Source organism: Agelaius phoeniceus, chromosome 22 (genome assembly GCF_051311805.1).
Source record: "Agelaius phoeniceus isolate bAgePho1 chromosome 22, bAgePho1.hap1, whole genome shotgun sequence".
Lineage (NCBI taxonomy): Eukaryota > Metazoa > Chordata > Aves > Passeriformes > Icteridae > Agelaius > Agelaius phoeniceus.
The window spans coordinates 2,277,900-2,298,450 of NC_135286.1; the positions used below are offsets into that span (position 1 = coordinate 2,277,900).

The window sequence follows — 20,551 nt, forward strand, 5'->3', positions numbered from 1 at the left end:
CGTGCCAAATCCCGTTCGTGCCCCCAAATCCCGTCCCCCTCGTGCCAAAGTCTGTCCCCATCGTGCCAAACACTGTCCCCATCGTGCCAAATCCCGTTCGTGCCCCCAAACCCACCCCATCGTGCCAAACTCTGTCCCCACCGTGCCAAATCCCGTCCCCATCCTGCCAAACTCTGTCCCCATCGTGCCAAACTCTGTCCCCACCATCCCAAACACTGTCCCCATCCAGCCCACAATCGCCACGGGCTCACCTGAGAGGGGCGGGGACCTGCCCTCCTCCCTCTGCTCCATATTCATGAGCCCCTTCCTCCTCCTCCTCCTCCTCCCGCTCCTCCCGGTGTCCCGGAGCGCTGCCGGCGCTCGGTGCCAGCCCGGCTCGCCATGGCCCGTGCCACCACGCTGGTGTCGCAGCTCTGGCTCCTGCTCCAAGCCTCCTGCCTCTGCATGGCCCAGCTCGTAAGTGCCGCGCTCCATTCCCGGGCTGGAGAGGGGACGGAGAAGGGGATGGAGAAGGGGACGCAAAGGGGACATTCCCCATCTCCACTCCCTCGCAGTGCTGAGCCCTTTGCGTTTATTCCCCCGGCATTTTCCCCTTGTTTTTTCCCAGGAATGTCCCCCTGGGAGGGTGGGAACAGCCACGGCCTCCACCCGCCAGAGATCTCTCAGTGCAGACTTGGACATTAACTCGGCTGAGCCAGTTTAGTTTGATTTTCCCCTCCGGAGCAGCAGTGGGGGGCTCTGTCCTTCCCACTGGATTTTTCTGGGGGATTTGCTCCTGCTTTGCTGGGATGTGCTGCAGATCCGTTCTGAGCAGGGCTGGGGGGGCTCTGACCCTCCCGGGGTGGTCTCAGGGCTCGGTGGGAGCTGTTTGAGGGTCCCTGTGGACTCTCCAGGCTCACCCAGGAGCAGGGGAAAATGGATCTGGAAAAAGGGAAGGTGAGCCCTGGAGAGGGGCAGGCAGAGGGATTCCACCTAGGAAAACTCTCCTTGTCTTATAGCTGCAAAAAAAATCAGATTTTAGAGGTTTGGGGGAATTTTTCCATGTGGTTCGTTGTCTTATAGCTGCAAAAAAATCAGATTTTAGAGGTTTTGGGGAATTTTTTCCTCTGGTTCCTGAGCTGCCTGATGGAAACTGGGGGACAACTCCTTCCTAAACCCCCCCTGGGTCCCCATGGGCTTGTGGGGGCAGCAGAGTGGAGCAAGGGGGATGTGGGAATTTCGGGAACAAGGAACCCTTTGGAATTGGTTCCTTGGGCAGGACAAAGGTGCCATTCAGGGGAGATCCCAGGGACGGGCTCAGGGATTGATCCAAGGTGGAGCTGGGGCTCTCCTGTTGTGTACACGAACCAGCAGCACCCCTCACCCCTCTAGATTTACATTGATTCCTACATTTATTCCCTATATTTATATTTATTTTTAAATTAATCCAGCCTGGGAGGCTGGAGGAGCTGCAGGAGGGCAGCCCAGGCACCGTCTGCTCCCCATTTCCAGGAACACCAGGGCTTCAGTGTGCAGGACTGGAATCTCTTCCCCCTGTTAGGATAACAGAGGTTTCTTTGCAGAGCCCTGTGCAAACCTCAAAGCCAGGAGCAGGCTCTGGGAGCTTCCCTGAATGGAGCTTTTGTCTGGAGCCTGGGAGCGGAGCCAGCCTGGCCCAGGGAGAGCTCACACAGAGGGGCTGGGGGTCCCCACCTCATCCTGGGGGTTTGGGCACCTGAATCCTGCCAGTGCTCCCACAAATCCCACTCTGAGCTAAAAGGGGGTCTTGGAAGCGCTGCTGTCACCCCATGGACGCCCTGATCTGTTGGGGCAGGAGCTCTGGGAGTGGCAGGGAAAGGGGGACAGAGGTGGGGTAGAAATGCTTGGAGAGCCTGCTCCATCCAGGCAGGAGTAAAGGGGAAAGAGGGAGCAGAAATGGGGTGAAAATTTCACCCCATGGAGATCCTGCTCCATCGGGGCAGGGAGATCCTTGGATACCAAGGAAAGAGGGAGCAGAAATGGGGTGAAAATTTCACCCCATGGAGTTCCTGCTCTGTCGGGGCAGGGAGATCCTTGGGTACCAAGGAAAGAGAGAGCAGAAACAAGTAAAAATTTCATCTCATGGGCAGCCTGCTCCATGGGGGTAGGAGATCCTTGGATACCAGGGAAAGAGGGAGCGGAGGTGGGGTAAAAATTTCATCCCATGGAGATCCCTGCTCCTTTGGGGCAGGAGATCCTTGGATACCAGGGAAAGAGAGAGCAGAAATGGGGTAAAAATGTCATCCCATGGAGATCCCTGCTCCTTTGGGGCAGGAGGACCTCGGGAGAGAGGGAGGAGGGGTAAAAACGCTGCCACCACCCCATGGAGACCCTGCTGTGCTCCCCATGGACAGCAGGACAGGAGAGGGGAGAAATGGGACAGAAACTGGGCAGGGAGTGAGGAGCTGGAGGTGCCAGTGGGAGAAATCCTGGATTTCCCCATCCATGCCCGTGCTGGGGGACCCACAGCAGAGGCAGAGCTCTGATCCCTCGGGGTGTTCTCCATCCCAGCTCCCTGGAATTGGATTCCCAGCCCATCTCGGGCTCCTTCCTGACGTGGATCCCATCCCTTTTCCCCACAGCGAGGGCCACCAGGAGAGCCTGGCCCACGAGGGCCCCCTGGTCCCCCAGGAGTGCCAGGAGCTGATGGCATCGATGTGAGTGAGCAGGAGCCCGTGCTGGCTGTGGGAGGGAGGGAGGGAGGGAGGGGACACGCAGCACAAAAGGGACATTGTGAGTGGCACAGGGCTGGGGGAGCCTCTCCCTGCTGTTCCCACTCCTCATTTAGGGCACACAGAGCAGCCCCAGCTCTGTTTGGTGCTGCACCCCCAAATCCAGCTCCATCCACAGCTGGGGAATTGGGGATGGGGTTGGTTTCTGGGGAATTGGGGATGGGATTGGTTATTGGGGATGGGATTGGTTTCTGGGAATTGGGGATGGGATTGGTTTTTGGGGAATTGGGGATGGGATTGGTTTTTGGGGAATTGGGGATGGGGTTGGTTTTGGGGGAATTGGGGATGGGGTTGGTTTTGGGGGAATGCAGGATGGGATTGGTTTCTGGGGAATTGGGGATGGGATTGGTTTCTGGGGAATGCAGGATGGGGTTGGGTTTTGGGGAATTGGGGACGGGATTGGTTTTTGGGGAACTGGGGACAGGATTGTTTCTGGGGAATGCAGGATGGGGTTGGGTTTTGGGGAATTGGGGATGGGATTGGTTTTTGGGGAACTGGGGATGGGGTTGGTTTCTGGGGACTGCAGGATGGGGAGGTTGGGGTGCAGTGGGGGATGATTGGGGCAGGGAGCACCCCAGAGGTGCCCAGTGAAGGGGGGACCTGGGGGGGCACAGGGATATCCCAGTAGGGTTCTGCAGAGGGATGTGGTGGGGGATTGTGGCTCTGGATCCTCCATGGGTTGTGGGATGGGGGCCTGAACAGAGGGGAGCCCTGTGAGGCAGCAGAAAGTGCCCTTTCTCCAGGATGTGGTGTTATTTTAATGTTGTTTATACCCAGAGCAGCCACAGCGCTTCAGAAACCCCAGAACAACCCCCACAAAATCCCAGCAAAACCCTCACAAAAACCCACTTCACAAACCCCATCAAAACCCCAGCAGAACCCTCACAAAATCCCACTAGAAACCCCACAAAAGCCCCCTCAGAAACCCCATCAAACCCTCACAAAACCCCAGCACAGCCTTCACAAAAACCCACTTCACAAGCTCCAGTAAAACCCTCACAAAACCCCAATAAAACCCTGACAAACCCCAAAAAACCCTCACAAAACCATAGTACAACCTTCACCAATTCCCCCTCACAACACCAAAAAAAACCTCACAAAACCCCCACTAAACCCCTCCCAAACCCGAATAAAACCCTCAAAAACCCCAAAAAACCCCTCACAAATCCTAGTACAACCTTCACCAATTCCCCCTCATGAAACCCCAAAAAACCCTCACAAACCCCTCCCAAACCCCAATAAAACCCTCAAAAACCCCCAAAAACTCTCCCAAACCCCCAAAAAACCCTCATAAACCCAACCCACTTTCCCAACCCCAGCCCCATCCTGCCCTGCCTGTGGGACCCAGCAGCTCCCTCCTGTCCCAGGAGCAGGACAGGGATTGGGGTCCCTGGGACGGGCTCTGTGGGGTGCCCCCATCCCTTTTCCCACCTCTCCCCTTTCCCCAGGGTGACAAAGGCCCTGTAGGACCTGCTGGCTCCCCGGTGAGTACCCACCCCACCCCTCAGCAGCGATCCTGCTCCTTCCACGGGGTCCCCTTCCTGCCTGATCCCGATTTTTCATTTTTCCAGGGTGTCAAGGGTGAGCCTGGAGCCCCTGGCCCGGATGGAGCCCCAGGGAAGCCGGGCATTGATGTGAGAACTGTCCCCTGTCCCCTCCTGTCTGTGGGGTCACAGCAAACTGCCCCCGTCCCCAGGGTCTGCCCCACATTAAAACGTGCCCAAATCCCTTTGGGCAGGAGCTGGAAGCACTTTGGGAATCCCAAATGAGCTCGGGAAGAGCTTTTGCCGCCCTTTTTCACCTTTAGGATCCCAGCAGAGCTCAGGAAGAGCTTCTGCCACTCCTGCCCACCTTGGGAATCCCAAAAGAGCTTCGGCCACCCTCTCCCACATTGGGAATCCCAAAAGAGCTTGGGAGTTGCTTCTTCCACCCTCTCCCACATTGAGAATCCCAAAAGAGCTTGGGAATTGTTTCTTCCACCCTCTCCCACTTTGGGAATCCCAAAAGAGCTTCTGCCACCCCTTCCCACTTTGGGAATCCCAAAAGAGCTTGGGAATTGCTTCTTCCACCCTCTCCCACTTTGGGAATCCCAAAAGAGCTTCTGCCACCCCTTCCCACATTGGGAATCCCAAAAGAGCTTGGGAATTGCTTCTTCCACCCCCTCCCACCTTGGGAATCCCAAAAGAGCTTCTGCCACCCCTTCCCACACTGGGAATCCCAAAAGAGCTTGGGAATTACTTCTGCCACCCCCTTTTCACACTGGGGATCCCAGAAGAGCTTGGGAATCCCAAAAGAGCTTGGGAATTGCTTCTTCCACCCCTTCCCACCTTTGGGATCCCAGCAGAGCTCCTCTTGTTTCCTCCAGAATAAATCTTAAGTGTCCCCCACTGTCCCCACTTCCTTGGCACCCATAAGGTGGCACCGGTGACTTTGCCACTGTCCCCTCCTTGGCACAGCCTGGCAGAGGAGGTGGCAGGAAGGGGACGGAGCTGCCACCTCCCCCTGCCTGTCCCCAGGTCCCCCGGGTGTGTGATGGGTGCCTGGGGAGGTTTGGGTGGGTTCCTGCCCCATCCCAGGGGTAAAGCCGGGGTCAGGGACGGGTGGAGCTGCCCATGTGTCCCTGCCAGGGCTGGGTGTGCCCAGGGGGTGCGTGGGGGTCCCTGTGCCGTGAAATTCCTGATGGATTCAACGCAGCAAGAATTCCTGGCTGGAGAGGAGGAGGAATGGGAATAACTGGCTGGGTCCCTTCCCTTGCAGGGCCTGACGGGAGCCAAAGGGGAGCCAGGACCCACTGGCAGGCCAGGAACCAAAGTGAGTGAGGGGCAGACCCAGGCTCCTCATTCCCAGGATCCCAAATTCCCACCTTCCCAAATTCCAACATTTCCAAATCCCCACCTTCCCAAATTCCAACATTTCCAAATTCCCACCTCCCCGTATTCCCACCTTCCCAAATTCCAACCTTCCAGAATTTATACCTTTCAAATTCCAACCTTCCAGAATTTATACCTTCCCAAGCTCTCTCATTCCCAGGCTCCCACCTTCCCAAATTCCAACGTTTCCAAATTCCCACCTTCCCAAATTCCCAAGCTCCCTCATTCCCATGCTCCCACCTTGCCAGGATCCCACCTTCCCAAATTCCCACCTTTCCAAGTTCCCACCTTCCCAAATTCCCATCTTCCCAATTTTCCACCTTTCCAAGGATCCCACCTCTCCAAATTCCCACCTTCCTAAATTCCCACCTTCCCAAGCTCCCTCAATCCCATGCTTCCACCTTCCCAGGATCTCACCTTCCCAAATTTCCACCTGACCAATTCCCCACTTTTCCAAATTCCCACCTTCCCAAGCTCCCTCATTCCCAGGCTCCCACCTTCCCAAATTTCCACCTTTTCAGGTTCCCTCATTCCCAATTTCCAACCTTCCCAAATTTCCTACCTTGCCAAGGATCCCACCTTCCCCCCCAGCCCCATCCTGGGGCCATCCCCATCCCCATCACTCTGGAAGGGACCCATGGATGCAGGAACTCCCTTGATGGAATTTTTGGCCCTGAGGCTGCATCCAAGGAGGGGGAATTGGAGCAGCTGCCAGAGCAGATCCTCCTTTTCCAGCTCCTGACTCTCCTCTTGTGTCCTGGCAGGGCCAGCCCGGACTCCCAGGGCCACCAGGGCTCCCTGTGAGTATCTGCTGCTCCCATGGGTGGGGTGGGCACCCCCAGGTCCCTCCTGCTCCATCCTTGGTGCTGGGGTGGGAATTGCTCTCCTTGGGGCAGGAATTCTGGAGGATTTGGGGAATTTGAACCGACTGTGATTTTTTATTTTTGTCGCAGGGTCCTTCGCTGCCAGGGCCTCCTGTAAGTGCCACGCTGGGGCTGGGATGGGTGGCCTTGGAATTGTGCAGGAGGAGCTCAAAGTTCAGCACCCCCAGAGGGGAGGAATCAGGATGGGACCTCTCCTACTCCATGAATTTCTCTCCTTTCTCCCTAAGGGGCTTCCAGGCCAGGTTGGACTTCCCGGGGAGATCGGAGTGCTGGGACCCAAGGTGAGGAGTCAGGAGAGGGCAGGGAAGAGCCTCCCCTCCTTGGAACCTCCCCTCCTTGGAACCTCCCCTCCTTGGAACCTCCCCTCCTTGGAACCTCCCCTCCTTGGAACTCCCCTCCTTCCACCAGGAGCTCCCTCTCTGCCCTCCAGGGATGATCAGGGATGACCCTGAAACGTGGGCATGGAGGTTCCCTTGGTGCCATCACCCTGGGATGTCCCCATTCCTGCTGGCACATCCTGGCTCTCCACCTCCCCTCCTCATCCCAAATTCTCCTTTCCTGGCCTTCTTTCCTAGGGTGACCCCGGACCCGACGGCCCAAGGGGTCCCCCAGGCCCTCCAGGGAAACCTGTGAGTATCTCCCAGCTGCCTCCAGGAGGGAGAAGCTTCCCCAGGCTCATCCTGGGGATTGGGGCTGGAATTTGGGCTCTGGCTCTCCCCTCCCACCCACTCCTTGCTCCCTGCTCCTGTAAAACCATCCTTATGTAAAATCCTGGAGTGCTGATGGTTTCCTTCCCTGCAGGGCCTCCCAGGACACCTCCAAGGCCTGGAAGGCAGCGCTGATTTTCTGGTGAGAGCTGCCATGACCCTGTCCCCCCACTGTGTCCCCTCTCCCTCCCGCTCTTCCCAGCCTTCTCCAGGTCATTCCCACCTCATCCTTGTCCTTGCTCTCCTCCCAGTGTCCCACCAGCTGCCCCCCAGGTCCCAAAGGCCCCCAGGGACTGCAGGGACTGAAGGTAAGGAAGTCCTGGAGCTGCTCTGGGGGGAAAAATGGGAATTGTCACCTCCAGGAGGTGGTGGAGTGAAGGATCCTTCTCTGGGATCTCTGGAGCACCAGGACAGGGAGGCCTGGAGGAAAAGGTGCTGTGGGAAAGGTCCCTGTGGGTCCCCAGCCCCTGCCTGGGGGTGGCACCCTGTGCCAAAGCCCCAACCCCAGCTCAGGATGTCACCTGCGGGATTCTGAACCTCTCCAATGTCCCCAGTGGGATTTTGAGGCCATTCCAAGTCACCTGTGGGACTCTGAACCCCCCCAAAATGTCCCCAGCGGGATGTCCCCACTCATCAGTGTCACCAGTAGAATTCTGAACTCCCCAATGTCACCTGTGGGATTCTGAAACCCCCCCCCGCAATGTCCCTATTGGAATTTTGAGCTCCTCAATGTCCCCAGTGGGATTCTGAACCTGTTCCATGTCCCCAGTGGGATTCTGAGGCCCCCAATGTCACCTATGGGATTCTGAACCCCCCCCCTAAATGTTCCTATTGGAATTCTGAGCCCCTCAATGTCCCTATTGGGATTTTGAGTCCCCCAATGTCACCGATGAGATTCTGAGCCCCCCAATGTCACCTGTGGGATTCTGAGCCCCACCAGATCCCCAGAGGGCACCCCCAGGGTGGGATGTGGTGGCAGGGGAGGCTCTGTGGGACGTGGCCACCAGGATGGTGCCAGCTCTGCCAGGGATTTTCCTCATGGATTTCCTCTCTCCTCCCAGGGACACCGAGGCCGCCCTGGCGCCCTTGGAGAGCCTGGAAAGCAGGGAGAGCCGGTGAGTGCTCCAGCAGGATCCCCAGCAGATCCCAGCTGGATCCCAGCTGGATCCCAGCACGATTTCAGCCAAATCCTACCCAGATCCCTGCAGGATCCCCACCAGATCCCTGCAGGATCCCAGGAGGGTCTCAGCAGGATCCCAGATGGATCCCAGCAGGAAACCAGCAGGATTTCAGCCAAATCCTACCCAGACCACAGCAGGATCACATCCAAATCCCTGCAAGATCCCCACCAGATCCCAGCAGGATCCCAGGAGGATCCCAGCAGGATCCCAGGAGGATCCCAGCAGGATCTCAGGAGGGTCTCAGCAGGATCCCAGCAGGATCTCAGCAGGATCCCAGCAGGATCCAGCTGTGGCTGCCTCTGTGGGGCTGGACCCAGGGAAGGAGTTTTGGGAAGGGAAAGGAAGAAGGGAGGAAAGAGGAAAATGGAAAATGTGGGAATGGGAGACCAGGATGGCCTTCCCAGGGTGGCTTCCTGGGCAGGGCCACCTGTCCCCATCCCCTGCCGGGTGCCAGGTGGGGGCTGTGGTGTCCCCAGAGTGCTTTGTGTCCCCTCTCCCTCCAACAGTCCCTTTGCTCTCCATTCCCAGGGCCCCAAGGGAGACGTTGGTGCCTCTGGAGAACAAGGAGTCCCAGGCCCTCCGGTAAGTCCTTCATTCCTCTTTTCCCCTGTCCCCCAAATGCTGCAGGATCTGGGGGTGGCCTCTTTGTCCTTGTCCCCGGACACCAGGGCGGTGACACCGTCCTGTCCCTGCTCCCAGCACTGGGGCTGAAGCAAAGCCTCCATCCTAGCCATGGATGCCACCAGCTCTCCCTCTGGAGAGCTCCATGGGACCTGGGCTGTTCCCAGGGATAATTTGGGATAAATCCCTGCTGTCCCCTGAGTCCCCCTTGCCCTGGGGGGAATTAAAGCCACAGGGATTCTCAGAGAACTTTGAAGATGAAAAACAATTAACTGGGCTGAGCCCTGCAGGCCAGGAAAGGGCAAAACTGCTTTGAAGCCAGGAGCTCTGGCCCAGGGAAGGGGCTGCAGTTTGGATCTGCTGGAGTTATGGAACTGACAGCTGGAAAAGCACCTGCTGGGGGGCTCTGGAATTAGGAGGGACTGGAATTCCTCGTGTTTGGGTTCCCAGTGTTGGGTTTTGCTGTAATTGCTGCTTCCCTGGGCTGCTCCCGTTTTTTGTTTGGTTTTTTTTTTTTTTTTTTCCCAGCTGAATTTGCTGTAATTTCCTTCCCTGCAGGGACCTCAGGGCCTCAGGGGGTATCCTGGCATGGCAGGACCCAAAGGGGAGACGGTGAGTGCGGGTGGCATCCCCTGGCTCTGGGCTCCAGATGCCGCTGAGATCCCTCCCAGCAGCATCCCTCCATGCTGGGCCATGCCAGGGGTGCAAGGATGGATTGGGATGGGAATTGACCTTTCCATGCTCTCTTTCCAGGGCCCTGCTGGCTACAAGGGCATGGTCGGGAGCATCGGAGCCGCCGGGCGGCCGGTGGGTGCCCCTCCCTCAGCCCTGGCTGCTCTGGGCTCGCACTTGGCCCTGCTCAATCCTTGTGTTCCTCTCTCCTCCAGGGCAGGGAAGGCCCCAAGGGACCACCTGGGAGCCCTGGTGACAAGGGAGAGCTGGTAGGTGACAGCCCAGAGTGCCAGTGTCCCCTTTTCCCCAGCTTGGCACCGTTCCTACGTGGAAAGAGCTCTGCCCTGGTGCCCTCGAGGGGCATCTCCACCTCCCAGCTCTGTGCCCTGCACCAGCAGGACACTGACACTTGTCCCCTCCTGCTCTAGGGTGGCCGTGGCATCAGGGGACCCCAGGGTGACATTGGCCCCAAGGGGGAGAATGTGAGTACAGCTGGTGGCACCTGTGCCCTGCCTGGGCACGAGCCCCCTGTCCCTGGCTGTGCCACTGTGTGTCCTTGTCCCCTCCAGGACACACCTGGAACGTTCCTTTCCCTCCCCACGTTTTTTTGTCCCCACCGTGAGCCTTTGAGTCCCTTTGAGGTGTCCCATGAGTGGCTCTTGCCCCTTTTCAGGGTCTCCCGGGCATCGATGGCAAGGATGGCACCCCAGGGATCCCAGGAGTGAAGGTGAGGGAATGCCACCCGCTGGGAAAAACGGGAATGGCAAAGGGAGCAACGTCCCTTGGCACCCGTGGGCACCCCATTCCTGGTGACACCCCCTCTGTCCCTCGCAGGGTGGCACAGGACAGGCCGGACGGCCGGGAACGCCGGGACACCGGGGACAAGCTGTGAGTGCAGGACCCCCCAGCCTGTCCCCTGAGGGGTGACACCGCTCTGTGACACCGCTCTGCCAGGGCCAGCACGCCATGGGGACACTGAGCTGTGCCGGGGGTGACACCCTGAGGGGACACTGAGCTGTGCCAGGGGTCAGCACGCCATGGGGACACTGAGCTGTGCCGGGGGTGATACCCCGAGGGGACACTGAGCTGTGCCAGGGGTGACACTCTGTGCCCAGGGGTGACACCCCGAGGGGACACTGAGCTGTGCCCAGGGCCAGCACCCTGAGGGGACACTGAGCTGTGCCCAGGGGTGACACCCCGAGGGGACACTGAGCTGTGCCCAGGGTTGATCCCAGCTTTGTTCCCTTAGGGATTGCCAGGCCAGCCGGGAAGCAAAGGTGGCCCAGGTGACAAGGTGGGTGACACCTCTGAGCATCCACCCCGTGGCTCTTGTCCCCTCCCTGTCCCCACTGTCCCTCCTTGTCCCTATTGTCCCCTCCCTGTCCCTGCTGTCCCTCCCCTGTCCCCGCTGTCCTCCCCTGTCCCCTCTGACCCCCCTCTCTGTCCCTTCACAGGGTGAATCGGGTCCCCGCGGCCACCCCGGTGTCACCGGTGCCCCAGGGCAGCTCGTAAGTACCGAGATGTCGCCGTGTCCCTCCCGGGGACAGCCTCGGGGCTGAGCTCTCTCTTTTTTCCTTTTATTTCCCCGTTTCCTGCGAGCTAAAAGCAGAATCGGGCACTTCACTGCCCCCCTGCTCCTGCCGGCACCCCCTGCTCCTGTCACCACCCTGCGGTGGCGACAAGGACAGGGCCACCCCTCCCTCGGGGAAGGACAAGGGGCACGCCACGCCCGTCAATCCCATCCTCTGTGGGGTTTTTCTCTCCCGTTTTTAGGGCGAGCCCGGGCCTCGGGGTGAGCAGGGCCCGCAGGGCGTCCCCGGGCCGAAGGTGAGTTGGGGACACCGCGGGGCTGTGGCAGTGCCAGGAGGGGGTGGCCCTGACTCTGCTCCTTTCCCGGCTCTCCGCAGGGTGACAGGGGCGAGCGTGGCCTCGTGGGACCGCCCGGGGAGCAGGGCAGAGCGGTGAGTTGTCCCCAAAGCCGGTGAGTTGTCCCCAAAGCTGGGCTGGGACACAGGAGATGCTCTGAGTTGTTCCCAAAGCCATGGCTGGGACATGAGAGATGCTCTGAATTGTCCCCAAAGCTGGCGAATTGTCCCCAAAGCTGGGCTGGGACACGGGAGATGCTCTGAGTTGTCCCCAAAGCCGGGCTGGGACACAGGAGATGCTCTGAATTGTCCCTAAAGCTGGGCTGGGACACGGGAGATGCTCTGAGTTGTCCCCAAAGCCGGTCAGTTATCCCCAAAGTTGGGTTGGAACACAGGGAATGCTCTGAATTGTCCCTAAAGCCACTCTGGGACACAGGAGATGCTCTGAGTTGTCCCCAGAGCCAGTGAATTGTCCCCACAGCTGGGCTGGGAGATGAAGGATGCCCTGAGCTGACCCTAAATCCAGGGAGTTGTCCCCAAAGCTGGGCTGGGACACGGGAGATGCTCTGAATTGTCCCCAAAGCCACCCTGGGACACGGGAGAGGCTCTGAGTTGTCCCCAGAGAGGGGCTGGGACATGGGACAGGCTCTCAGTTGTCCCCAAAGCCACTCTGGGACATGGGAGATGCTCTAAGTTGTCCCCAAATCCAGGCTGGCACACAGGGGAATGACAAGCCTGGATTTGGGATCAGTGGGACACAGCCAGAGCTCCCCCTTTGATCCCGGGCTCAGTCCCATGCCTGTCCTGCTGCTGAGGGATTAGGGAATAGCTCAGGGATTAATGGGACCCCAGCTGGGACAGGAATTTCCTCCCATCCCAGGAGAGCCCAGCCCCTCTCCAGAGCTTTCCTGAACTGGAAGAACAGCCAAAAATCTGATTTTTGGGGCTTTTTCTGGGGACAGGAATCCATCCCTGGAAGATCACTGCTCTGGGCATGGCTTCTCCCTGGTTTTGTGCCCTGTGTCCCCTCAGAGCTGGGATTTAGGGAAGGTTGGGATGCTGGGATCAGCTGGAGGATGGAGAGCTGCCCGTGCACCTCAATGCCTTGGGGACAATTCCCTGATGGGTAAAAGTCTTCCCATTGTCTCCTCTCATTCATTTTCCCATATTCCTTGGATTTCTAGGGGCCAAAGGGTGAGCAGGGCCCACCAGGCATCCCAGGACCCCAAGGCTTGCCTGGAGTCAAAGGAGACAAGGTGACAGCTCTGGGGACAGCAGGGTGGCTTCTTGGGGACACTGCTCTGAGCTGGGCTGATCCCACTTTTCCCTTTTCCCAGGGCTCTCCAGGGAAAACTGGCCCCAAAGGCAGCACTGTGAGTACATCCTAGGCTGCTTAACAGAGCTGGGTTTAACAGAGCTGGGTTTAACACTGGCTCTAGGCACCTTCTCCATGAATTCCCCCCTCATCCCAGAGAGGGAATGTTTTCTTTGGGAATGTTCCCATCTCTCCTTGCCTTTCCTTTAGGGAGATCCAGGTGTCCACGGCCTGGCAGGGCTCAAGGGAGAGAAGGTGGGTGCTTCCAGAAGATTCCTGGGAATGCTGGGGGATCCTGCCTGGCATTAAATCCCAACCCTAAATCCCTGCTGTCTCTTCATCACCTTTCCCATGTCCTCTGTCCCCAGGGGGAGTCAGGAGAGCCAGGACCCAAGGGACAGGTGAGTGATAGGGGAATTTGGGACCGAGGGGACCCCAAAACTTGGGGGGATTTGTGGGATCCTCAGCTGGATCCTCCTGGTTTTTCCCTGGAGATGGGAGCCAGTGTCCACAGTCAGCCCTGGGTTCAGGCTCAGCTCCTCTTTGGGGTTAAACCCTGGATTCAGGCTCAGCCCAGGTTTTTCAGATCTGGCCCTTGATTCAGCCCCAGTCCCAATTTATGAGATCCAGCCCCTATTTTTGGGACCCAGCCCTGGATTCACCCTCAGCCCCGTTTGGGACCCAGCCCTGCCTGTGGTTTTTGGGACATTTTGGGCTCTCGGGGTGCAGCCCCCATGCTCAGCACAGCCTGAGCCACTCATGCCCGTCTCTCTCCATCCCTCCTCCAGCAAGGCATCCAGGGCGAGCTCGGCTTTCCCGGCCCCTCGGGGGATGCGGGAGCGCCGGGAATTCGGGGCTATCCCGGCCCGCCCGGCCCGCGGGGGCTGGTGGGGGAGCGCGGAGTGCCGGGAATGCCGGGCCCAAGGGGCACAGCCGTGAGTATCCCGATCCCACAAACCTCCTCACCCTCCCTGCTCGGCAGGAATTGCCTCTCCTTCCCACCCAGCTCCTCTGGAAACACGCTGCTGTTCCGCTCAGGAGCTGGGATCCCGCCTTCCTGGGGAGGAATTCTGTCTTTCCCGCTGTGTATGGCATCCCAAAGCCGTCCCTATATAAACCAGCCAGCAGCAGGGATTTGCAGGGTTGGGATTTTCCCCTAAAAACCTCACTTTGGACTCTGATGTTATGAGTGGGATGCACGGAGCGAGATGAGTGTGGAGCACTTGCCCTGGGCCAGAACGGGGAGGAGCAGGGTGGGAAGGTGACCTGGGATGCAGGGAGGGGATTGGGATTTGGGCTGGGAAGGGCTCTGGGAGGGGACAGAAGGAGCGAAATTCCCTTCCTGGCAGGGCCGGGACGCTGGGGACCAGCACATCGTGGACGTGGTGCTGAAGATGCTGCAAGGTGAGGGCGGAGCGGGGCCACCTCATCCCATGGATCCCATGGATCCCTTCCTATGGATCCTTTCTCATGAATCCCATCCCATGGATCCCTTCTCATGGATCCAGTGGATCCCATCCCATGGATCCCACACGGATCCCTTCCCATAGATCCCACCCTATGGATCCCATTGTTCTCATCCCATGGATCTCTTCCTATGGATTCCATCCCATGGATCCCATCCCATGGATCCTGTGGATCCTACCCCATGATTCCCATCCCATGGATCCCACCCTATGGATCCCATCCTGTGGATCCTACCCCATGGTTCCCACCCCGTGGATCCCACCCCATGGATCCCGTGAATCCCACCCCGTGGATCCCATCCTATGGATCCCACCCCATGGATCCCATGGATCCCAACCCACGGATCCCATCCTATGGATCCCACCCTGTGCATCCCATCCCGGCCCCTCTCTGCCCCACAGAGCAGCTGGCAGAGGTGGCCGTGAGCGCCAAGAGAGCCGCCCTGGGTGGGGTCGGGGCCATGGGACCCCCTGGTCCCCCCGGCCCCCCAGGGCCACCCGGTGATCAGGGACCCCACGGCCCCATGGGACCCCGAGGTGTCCCCGGAATCCTGGGAGCTGCTGGGCAGATCGGCAATGTCGGACCCAAAGGTGGGTGGTGGCGGCACGGTGCCAGGCGCAAACCCTCCTGGGGTGGCACTGCCACGCTTGTCCCCGTCCCTGATCGCCCATCCAGGGTTTCCATGGAGTCCTTCCCTCCTTTTTGTACCCACAGGGAAGAGAGGAGAGAAGGGCGAGCGGGGAGAGGTTGGCCGTGGCCACCCGGGAATGCCGGGTCCTCCAGGGATCCCAGGTGAGACCAGGTGTCCCCAGGTGGCCTTTGTCACCTCGGGGTGATGAGCCCAGCGGTGGCTGGGGACCTTCTGATCCATCCCACAGAAACTGACTGGGTTTATCCCACAAAACACGCTCAGGTGCATCCTGTAAACTGGTCAGGTTTATCCCACAAAAGGTTCATCCCACCAAACTTGCTCAGGTTCATCCCACAAACCTGCCCAGGCTCATCCTGTAAATCTGCTCACGTTTATCCCACAAAAACTGCCCAGGCTCATCCTGTAAATCTGCTCAGCTTTATTCCACAAAACCTGCCCAGGATCCTCCCACAAAACGGGCCCAAGTTCATCCCATAAAACCTGTACAAATTCATCCCACAAAACCTCAGTTTCATCCCTATTTCTGAGGGAAAATCCCTATTTCTCAGGGAAAAAGTCCCTATTTCTCAGGGAAAAAAATCCCTATTTCTGAGGGGAAATCCCTATTTCTGAGGGGAAAATCCCTATTTCTGAGGGAAAAATTCCTACATCTTAGGGAAAATCCCTATTTCTCAGGGAAAAATCCCTATTTCTGAGGGAAAAAAATCTCTATTTCTGAGGAAAAATCCATATTTTTGAGAGAAAATCCCTATTTCTCAGGGCAAAAACCCTGTTTCTGAGGAAAAAATTCTTTTTTTTTGAGGTAAAATCCCTATTTCTCAGGGGAAAACCCCTATTTCTGAGGAAAAAAAATTTTTTTGAGGGAAAATCCCTATTTCTCAGGGAAAAACCCCTATTTTCTGAGGAAAAAAAAATCCTTTTTTTTGAGGGAAAATCCCTATTTCTCAGGGGAAAACCCCTATTTCTGAGGAAAAAAATCTCTATTTCTGAGGAAAATATCCATACTTTTGAGGGAAAATCCCTATTTCTCAGGGAAAAAACCCTATTTCTGAGGGAAAAAAATCTCTATTTCTGAGGAAAAAAATCCCTATTTCTCAGGGCAAAAACCCTATTTCTGAGGGAAAAATCTCTATTTCTGAGGAAAATATCCATACTTTTGAGGGAAAATCCCTATTTCTGAGGGGAAAAAACCCTATTTCTGAGGAAAAAATCTCTATTTCTCAGGGAAAAAAAAATCCATATTTTTGAGGGAAAATCCCTATTTCTCAGGGAAAAACCCCTATTTCTGAGGAAAAAAAATTCTTTTTTTTTTTTTTGAGGGAAAATCCCTATTTCTCAGGGGAAACTCCTATTTCTCGGGGAAAACCCCCTATTTCTCAGGTAAAACCCGTTTCTCAGCACCCCACCCCGTTGCCTTTCCAGGTCTCCCGGGCATCCCCGGCCACGCTGTGGACGGCAAGGCGGGCGAGCGGGGCCAGCCGGGCTCTCCAGGCGAGGCGGGCCGGCCGGGCCTGCCGGGGCCCGCGGGCCTGCCCGGCTTCTGCGAGCCCGCCGCCTGCCTGGCAGCCTCGGCCTACGCGGCCGCCCGCCTCACGGAGCCGGGCAGCGTCAAGGGCCCCTCGTTCTGAGGGGGGTTCACGATTCCCTGTGAAAAATCCCCTTCCCAAAGTGACCACAACGCTGCAATCCCGCGGGGAGCAGCTTCTAGGCTTTCCTGCGGTGAGGGTGGAGGTGGGAGAAAACACGCCCTTAAATTGTTCATTTCGGGACCTGTTTTTTTTTTACGCGGTTTTGGCGGCATAAAAAAAAAAATCTTAGAGTGGGCATAAATTTTATTTAAATACACTTTAGGGTTGCTCCGTTCTGAGCAATTTCCCAAGGAAAATCCCTTCCCAAGGTGACCACAACACTGCAATCCCACAGGGAGAAGTTTCTGCGCTTTCCCGGTTCTGGTGTGAGGGTGGAGGTGGAGGGCAAAACACACCCTTAAATTGTTAATTTTCTGACCTGATTTTCTTTGACACAGTTCTGGCAGCATAAATTTTATTTAAATATACTTTAAGGTTTTTCTCTGTGCTGCCCCCCATTCTGAGCTATTCCCTCATGAAAATCGCTTCCAAAAGTGACCAGAACACTGCGAGAAGCGGCCTCACATTCCCGGTTCTGGCACGAGGGTGGACAGCAGGGAAAACACAGCCCTAAAATGTTAATTTTGGGACCTGATTTTTTTTTTTTTTACACAGTTCTGGCAGCATAAATTTTACTTAAATACACTTTATGGTTCCTCTGTGTTGCCAGAATCTTTAAAGGGGTCTTAATGTAAACCAGAATCAAGACCTCTAATCCTGTTTCCATCCATGGGGTTTCAAATCTGCTCCCTGCACCCTTTCCCTCCTCCCAAAAAAATTGGAATAAATTTTATAGTTCCCTGTGATATTTGGAGGAGCTGGTGGAAATTCTCTTTTTAGCCTTCCCTTTTCTTTTTTTAAATTCGAATTTTTAAAGTCCCCCTCCAAAACCAAAATCATGGTTTGATTATTTAAGAGAATTCCCAGCTCCAACTTGGTCACTCCCAGAGCTGTAAATCTTTGTAAAATAGGAATAAAAAATAGGGATATTTTATAATTGTGACGAGGAAAACACCAACTTTTGGAAAAACTGGACAATAAAACCAAGCTGGATTCTTAATAACTGGAATGATGCGTGGATTTCTTTGCAGAATTTTGAGGGTAGAAGTTGAGGATTGGGATGAATTTGGGTGATAAGTTTTTCTTTGAGCTAAGTCTTATGAGCTCTCAGAGAATTTATTACACTTGAGATAGTTTTGTTACTCCAAATTGCATAAAATTAGTAGGATGGCTTCTGAGTAGTATTGGAAACAGAAAAGTTTTAAAAAAGATTTTTAAACAAAGCTTTTTCAGAGGGGAAAACTGAGGTAGGGATAAGAGGTTTTTTGTCTTACTATAACGCTCTACAAAAGCAATTATTTCCTTTGTTCTCTTCTTTTTCTAGTGAATTATTTAGGTTCGACTGTTTAGTCTCTAATTAGACAGCCCTAAGTTTAAAGTCTCAAAAGTTCTATAAAGTGTCTTTTTACCAAATTAAAGAGAAAAACTTCTAAGCTTTTTTTTTTTTTTCCTTTTTAAAGAGACAAAAGATAATTTAGTCACTCCATCAACAAAAACCACATTCCTACCTTTGGGAAGAGGGATGAAGTCCTTCATCCCATAAGGAAGCAGCTTGGATGCCATTCCAGAGAGACTGAAACTCAAATGTGGAGATGGAACAGCTGGGAAACATCCAGCCCTGTCCCAAATCCCAAAAATCCCTCTGGGGAGAGGGGAGGGAACAAAAGGGATCTTCCGGGGAGATTCATCCCCATCCTTTTCCCCGGAATTCCCCTTGAATTCCCGTTGAATTTCTGTTGAATTCCCATTTTCCAGCCCCTCGGGGAATCCCGCTCCAGCTGTGCCGCACATCTGGGCACATCCCAGCTCTTCCTGCCTTTCCTCCCCACGAGAGGGAGCTGCCAGCCCGTGAATTGGCTCTTCCAGACCGGGATATTCCCGACAAAACGCGTCTTTCCTTCTGGAAGGGGCTGGAGCATCCCCCGGCCCCGGGCTGAGGGGGGAAAAGGTGGAATTCCCTTCCTTTGACCCCTTCCCACTTTTGGGATGGACACGGAAGGGCTGGAAGGGGATGGGAGATGAGTTTTGGTCCTGAAGCAGGGAAAAACCACTTCCAGGTGGGATCAGGGCTGAGTTCAGGTTCTGAAACAGGAAAAACCACTTCCAGGTGGGATCAGGGGCTGAATTGAGGTCCTGGAGCAAGGAAAAACCACTTCCAGGTGGGATCAGGGGCTGAATTGAGGTCCTGGAGCAAGGAAAAACCACTTCCAGGTGGGATCAGGGCTGAGTTTGGGTCCTGAAACAGGGAAAAAACACTTCCAGGAGGGATCAGGGGCTGAATTGAGGTCCTGGAGCAGGGGAAAACCACTTCCAGGGGGGATCAGGGCTGAGTTTGGGTCCTGGAATAGGGGAAAACCACTTCCAGGTGGGATCAGGGCTGAGTTGTGGTCCTGGAATAGGGAAAAGCCACTTCCAGAGGGATCAGGGCTGAGTTGTGGTCCTGGAGCAGGGAAAAACCACTTCCAGGTGGGATCAGGGGCTGAGTTTGGGTCCTGGAATAGGGGAAAACCACTTCCAAGAGGGATCAGGGGCTGAGTTTGGGTCCTGAAACAGGGAAAAAACAGTTCTAGGTGGGACCAGGGGTTGAGTTTTGGTCCTGGAATAGGGAAAAGCCACTTCCAGGTGGGATCAGGGCTGAGTTTGGGTCCTGGAGCAGGGAAAAGCCACTTCCAGGAGGGATCAGGGGCTGAGCAGGGAAAAGCCACTTGCCAGGACAGAGCAGGAAAAGCTCTGCTGTGCCAGTGGAGCATCCTGGGCATCCAGGAGGATCCAGGAATCCTTGGGAGCTCCTCAGTGCCACACTCAGCACATCCCGGGATGGGATGGGATGGGATGGGGTGGGATGGGATGGGATGGGATGGGTGGGATGGGATCCAGCACATCCAGGGATGCTGCTCCAGCTGATCCCGCACCTTCCAGAGCCAGCACAGCTTCCCAAAAATCGCTGAGGGCAGCAGTGAGGGAGCTCTGCCTCGGCAAGGAGCAGCTCTGACCTTCCTGATCCATCCTGGCAGGCACCTGGAATCCAGAGCTTGGCAAAGCCGGCGTCTGGGAAGACTAAAAAGCTCAGGAATTAATTAAAATTCCGGGAAGCGGCTGTCTGGAGCTCCTGCCTCTCTCTCTCTCTCTCCCACCTGCTCGTGCCTCATGGATTCTCCTGGGAGCCAGCCCAGTCCTTGTCACCTCAGCTGATCCCCGCTCCCAGACAGCCAAACCTCAAGATCCCAAGCCTGGCCAGGCAGGGCTTCTTTTCCAAGCAAAAGCAGGTGGAATCTTTCCAAATTATTCCAAGAGTTTTGGGAATCTGCTCCCCGGGAATACAGGGGGAGGAGCCCAGCGTCCTGCCTGCCTTCGGTGGGATGGGAAAGGCAAAAGGGAAGAAGGGAAAGGGAATTGGGGATTCCCTTTGGGATTCCAAATTCCAGACCTGAGACCTCCCGCGGGAGCTTTCCTTTGCTTCCCAGCTCCTTGGGAAGCTGTGGGAAAAGAGGAAAGGAAGAATCGGGATAAATTATAGCCTGGAATAATGAAATTAAATGGGCAGGGACACCTTCCATTATCCCAAGTTGTTCCAACTTGGCCTTGGACACTTCCAGGGATGAGACAACCACAGCTCCCCATGGAAATCCATCCCAGCCCCTTCCCACCCTCCCAGGGAGGAATTTTTTCCCAAAATCCCATCCAAAGCCTCCTTTTCCCCAAAAGGCACCGTGTCCCCCTCGGTTCTGCTCCTGAAATCCCAGCCCGGGACATTCCCGTGGCCATGAATAATTCAGGAATATCAGGAAAGTTTCCCGGAGCTGATGAGCCCAAATCACCTGGAGGAGGTGAAGATGAGCTAATCACCGTTTGTTCTCTCTCGATAGCTGATTAACTGCT

The 20,551-nt window shown here is 56.0% G+C and overlaps 1 protein-coding gene across 2 annotated transcripts; it reads left to right on the top strand.

Moving 5' to 3' along the window:
- Positions 1–160: 160 nt before the first annotated feature.
- On the top strand, positions 161–17,675 carry COL9A2 (collagen type IX alpha 2 chain). Of its 2 annotated transcripts, XM_077189584.1 has the most exons (32): positions 161–456; positions 2,601–2,675; positions 4,199–4,234; positions 4,322–4,384; positions 5,508–5,561; positions 6,385–6,420; positions 6,574–6,597; positions 6,732–6,785; positions 7,080–7,133; positions 7,306–7,353; positions 7,463–7,519; positions 8,273–8,326; positions 8,921–8,974; positions 9,572–9,625; positions 9,767–9,820; positions 9,901–9,954; positions 10,114–10,167; positions 10,359–10,412; positions 10,520–10,573; positions 10,935–10,979; positions 11,140–11,193; positions 11,459–11,512; positions 11,593–11,646; positions 12,735–12,806; positions 12,888–12,923; positions 13,076–13,120; positions 13,234–13,266; positions 13,654–13,800; positions 14,215–14,269; positions 14,734–14,922; positions 15,047–15,124; positions 16,407–17,675. In XM_077189584.1, the coding sequence occupies exons 1-32, from the start codon at positions 382–384 to the stop codon at positions 16,610–16,612; spliced, it is 2,076 nt and encodes a 691-aa protein (XP_077045699.1). In that variant the 5' UTR covers positions 161–381; the 3' UTR covers positions 16,613–17,675. The 2 variants fall into 2 exon arrangements, 1 of the variants encoding a protein (XP_077045699.1); XR_013184990.1 differs by lacking the exon at positions 16,407–17,675 and having other exon boundaries at positions 14,739–14,922; positions 15,047–15,121.
- The last annotated feature ends 2,876 nt before the right edge of the window (positions 17,676–20,551 follow it).

What these genes read in the sequence shown, in the direction of transcription:
- COL9A2 (XM_077189584.1), top strand. Translation starts at nt 382, where the DNA reads ATGGCCCGTGCCACCACGCTGGTGTCGCAGCTCTGGCTCCTGCTCCAA. An exon ending in CAGGAGCTGATGGCATCGAT is followed by an intron (nt 2,676 to 4,198) that starts GTGAGTGAGCAG and finishes CCCTTTCCCCAG; the next exon opens with GGTGACAAAGGCCCTGTAGG. An exon ending in AAGGAGTCCCAGGCCCTCCG is followed by an intron (nt 8,975 to 9,571) that starts GTAAGTCCTTCA and finishes CCTTCCCTGCAG; the next exon opens with GGACCTCAGGGCCTCAGGGG.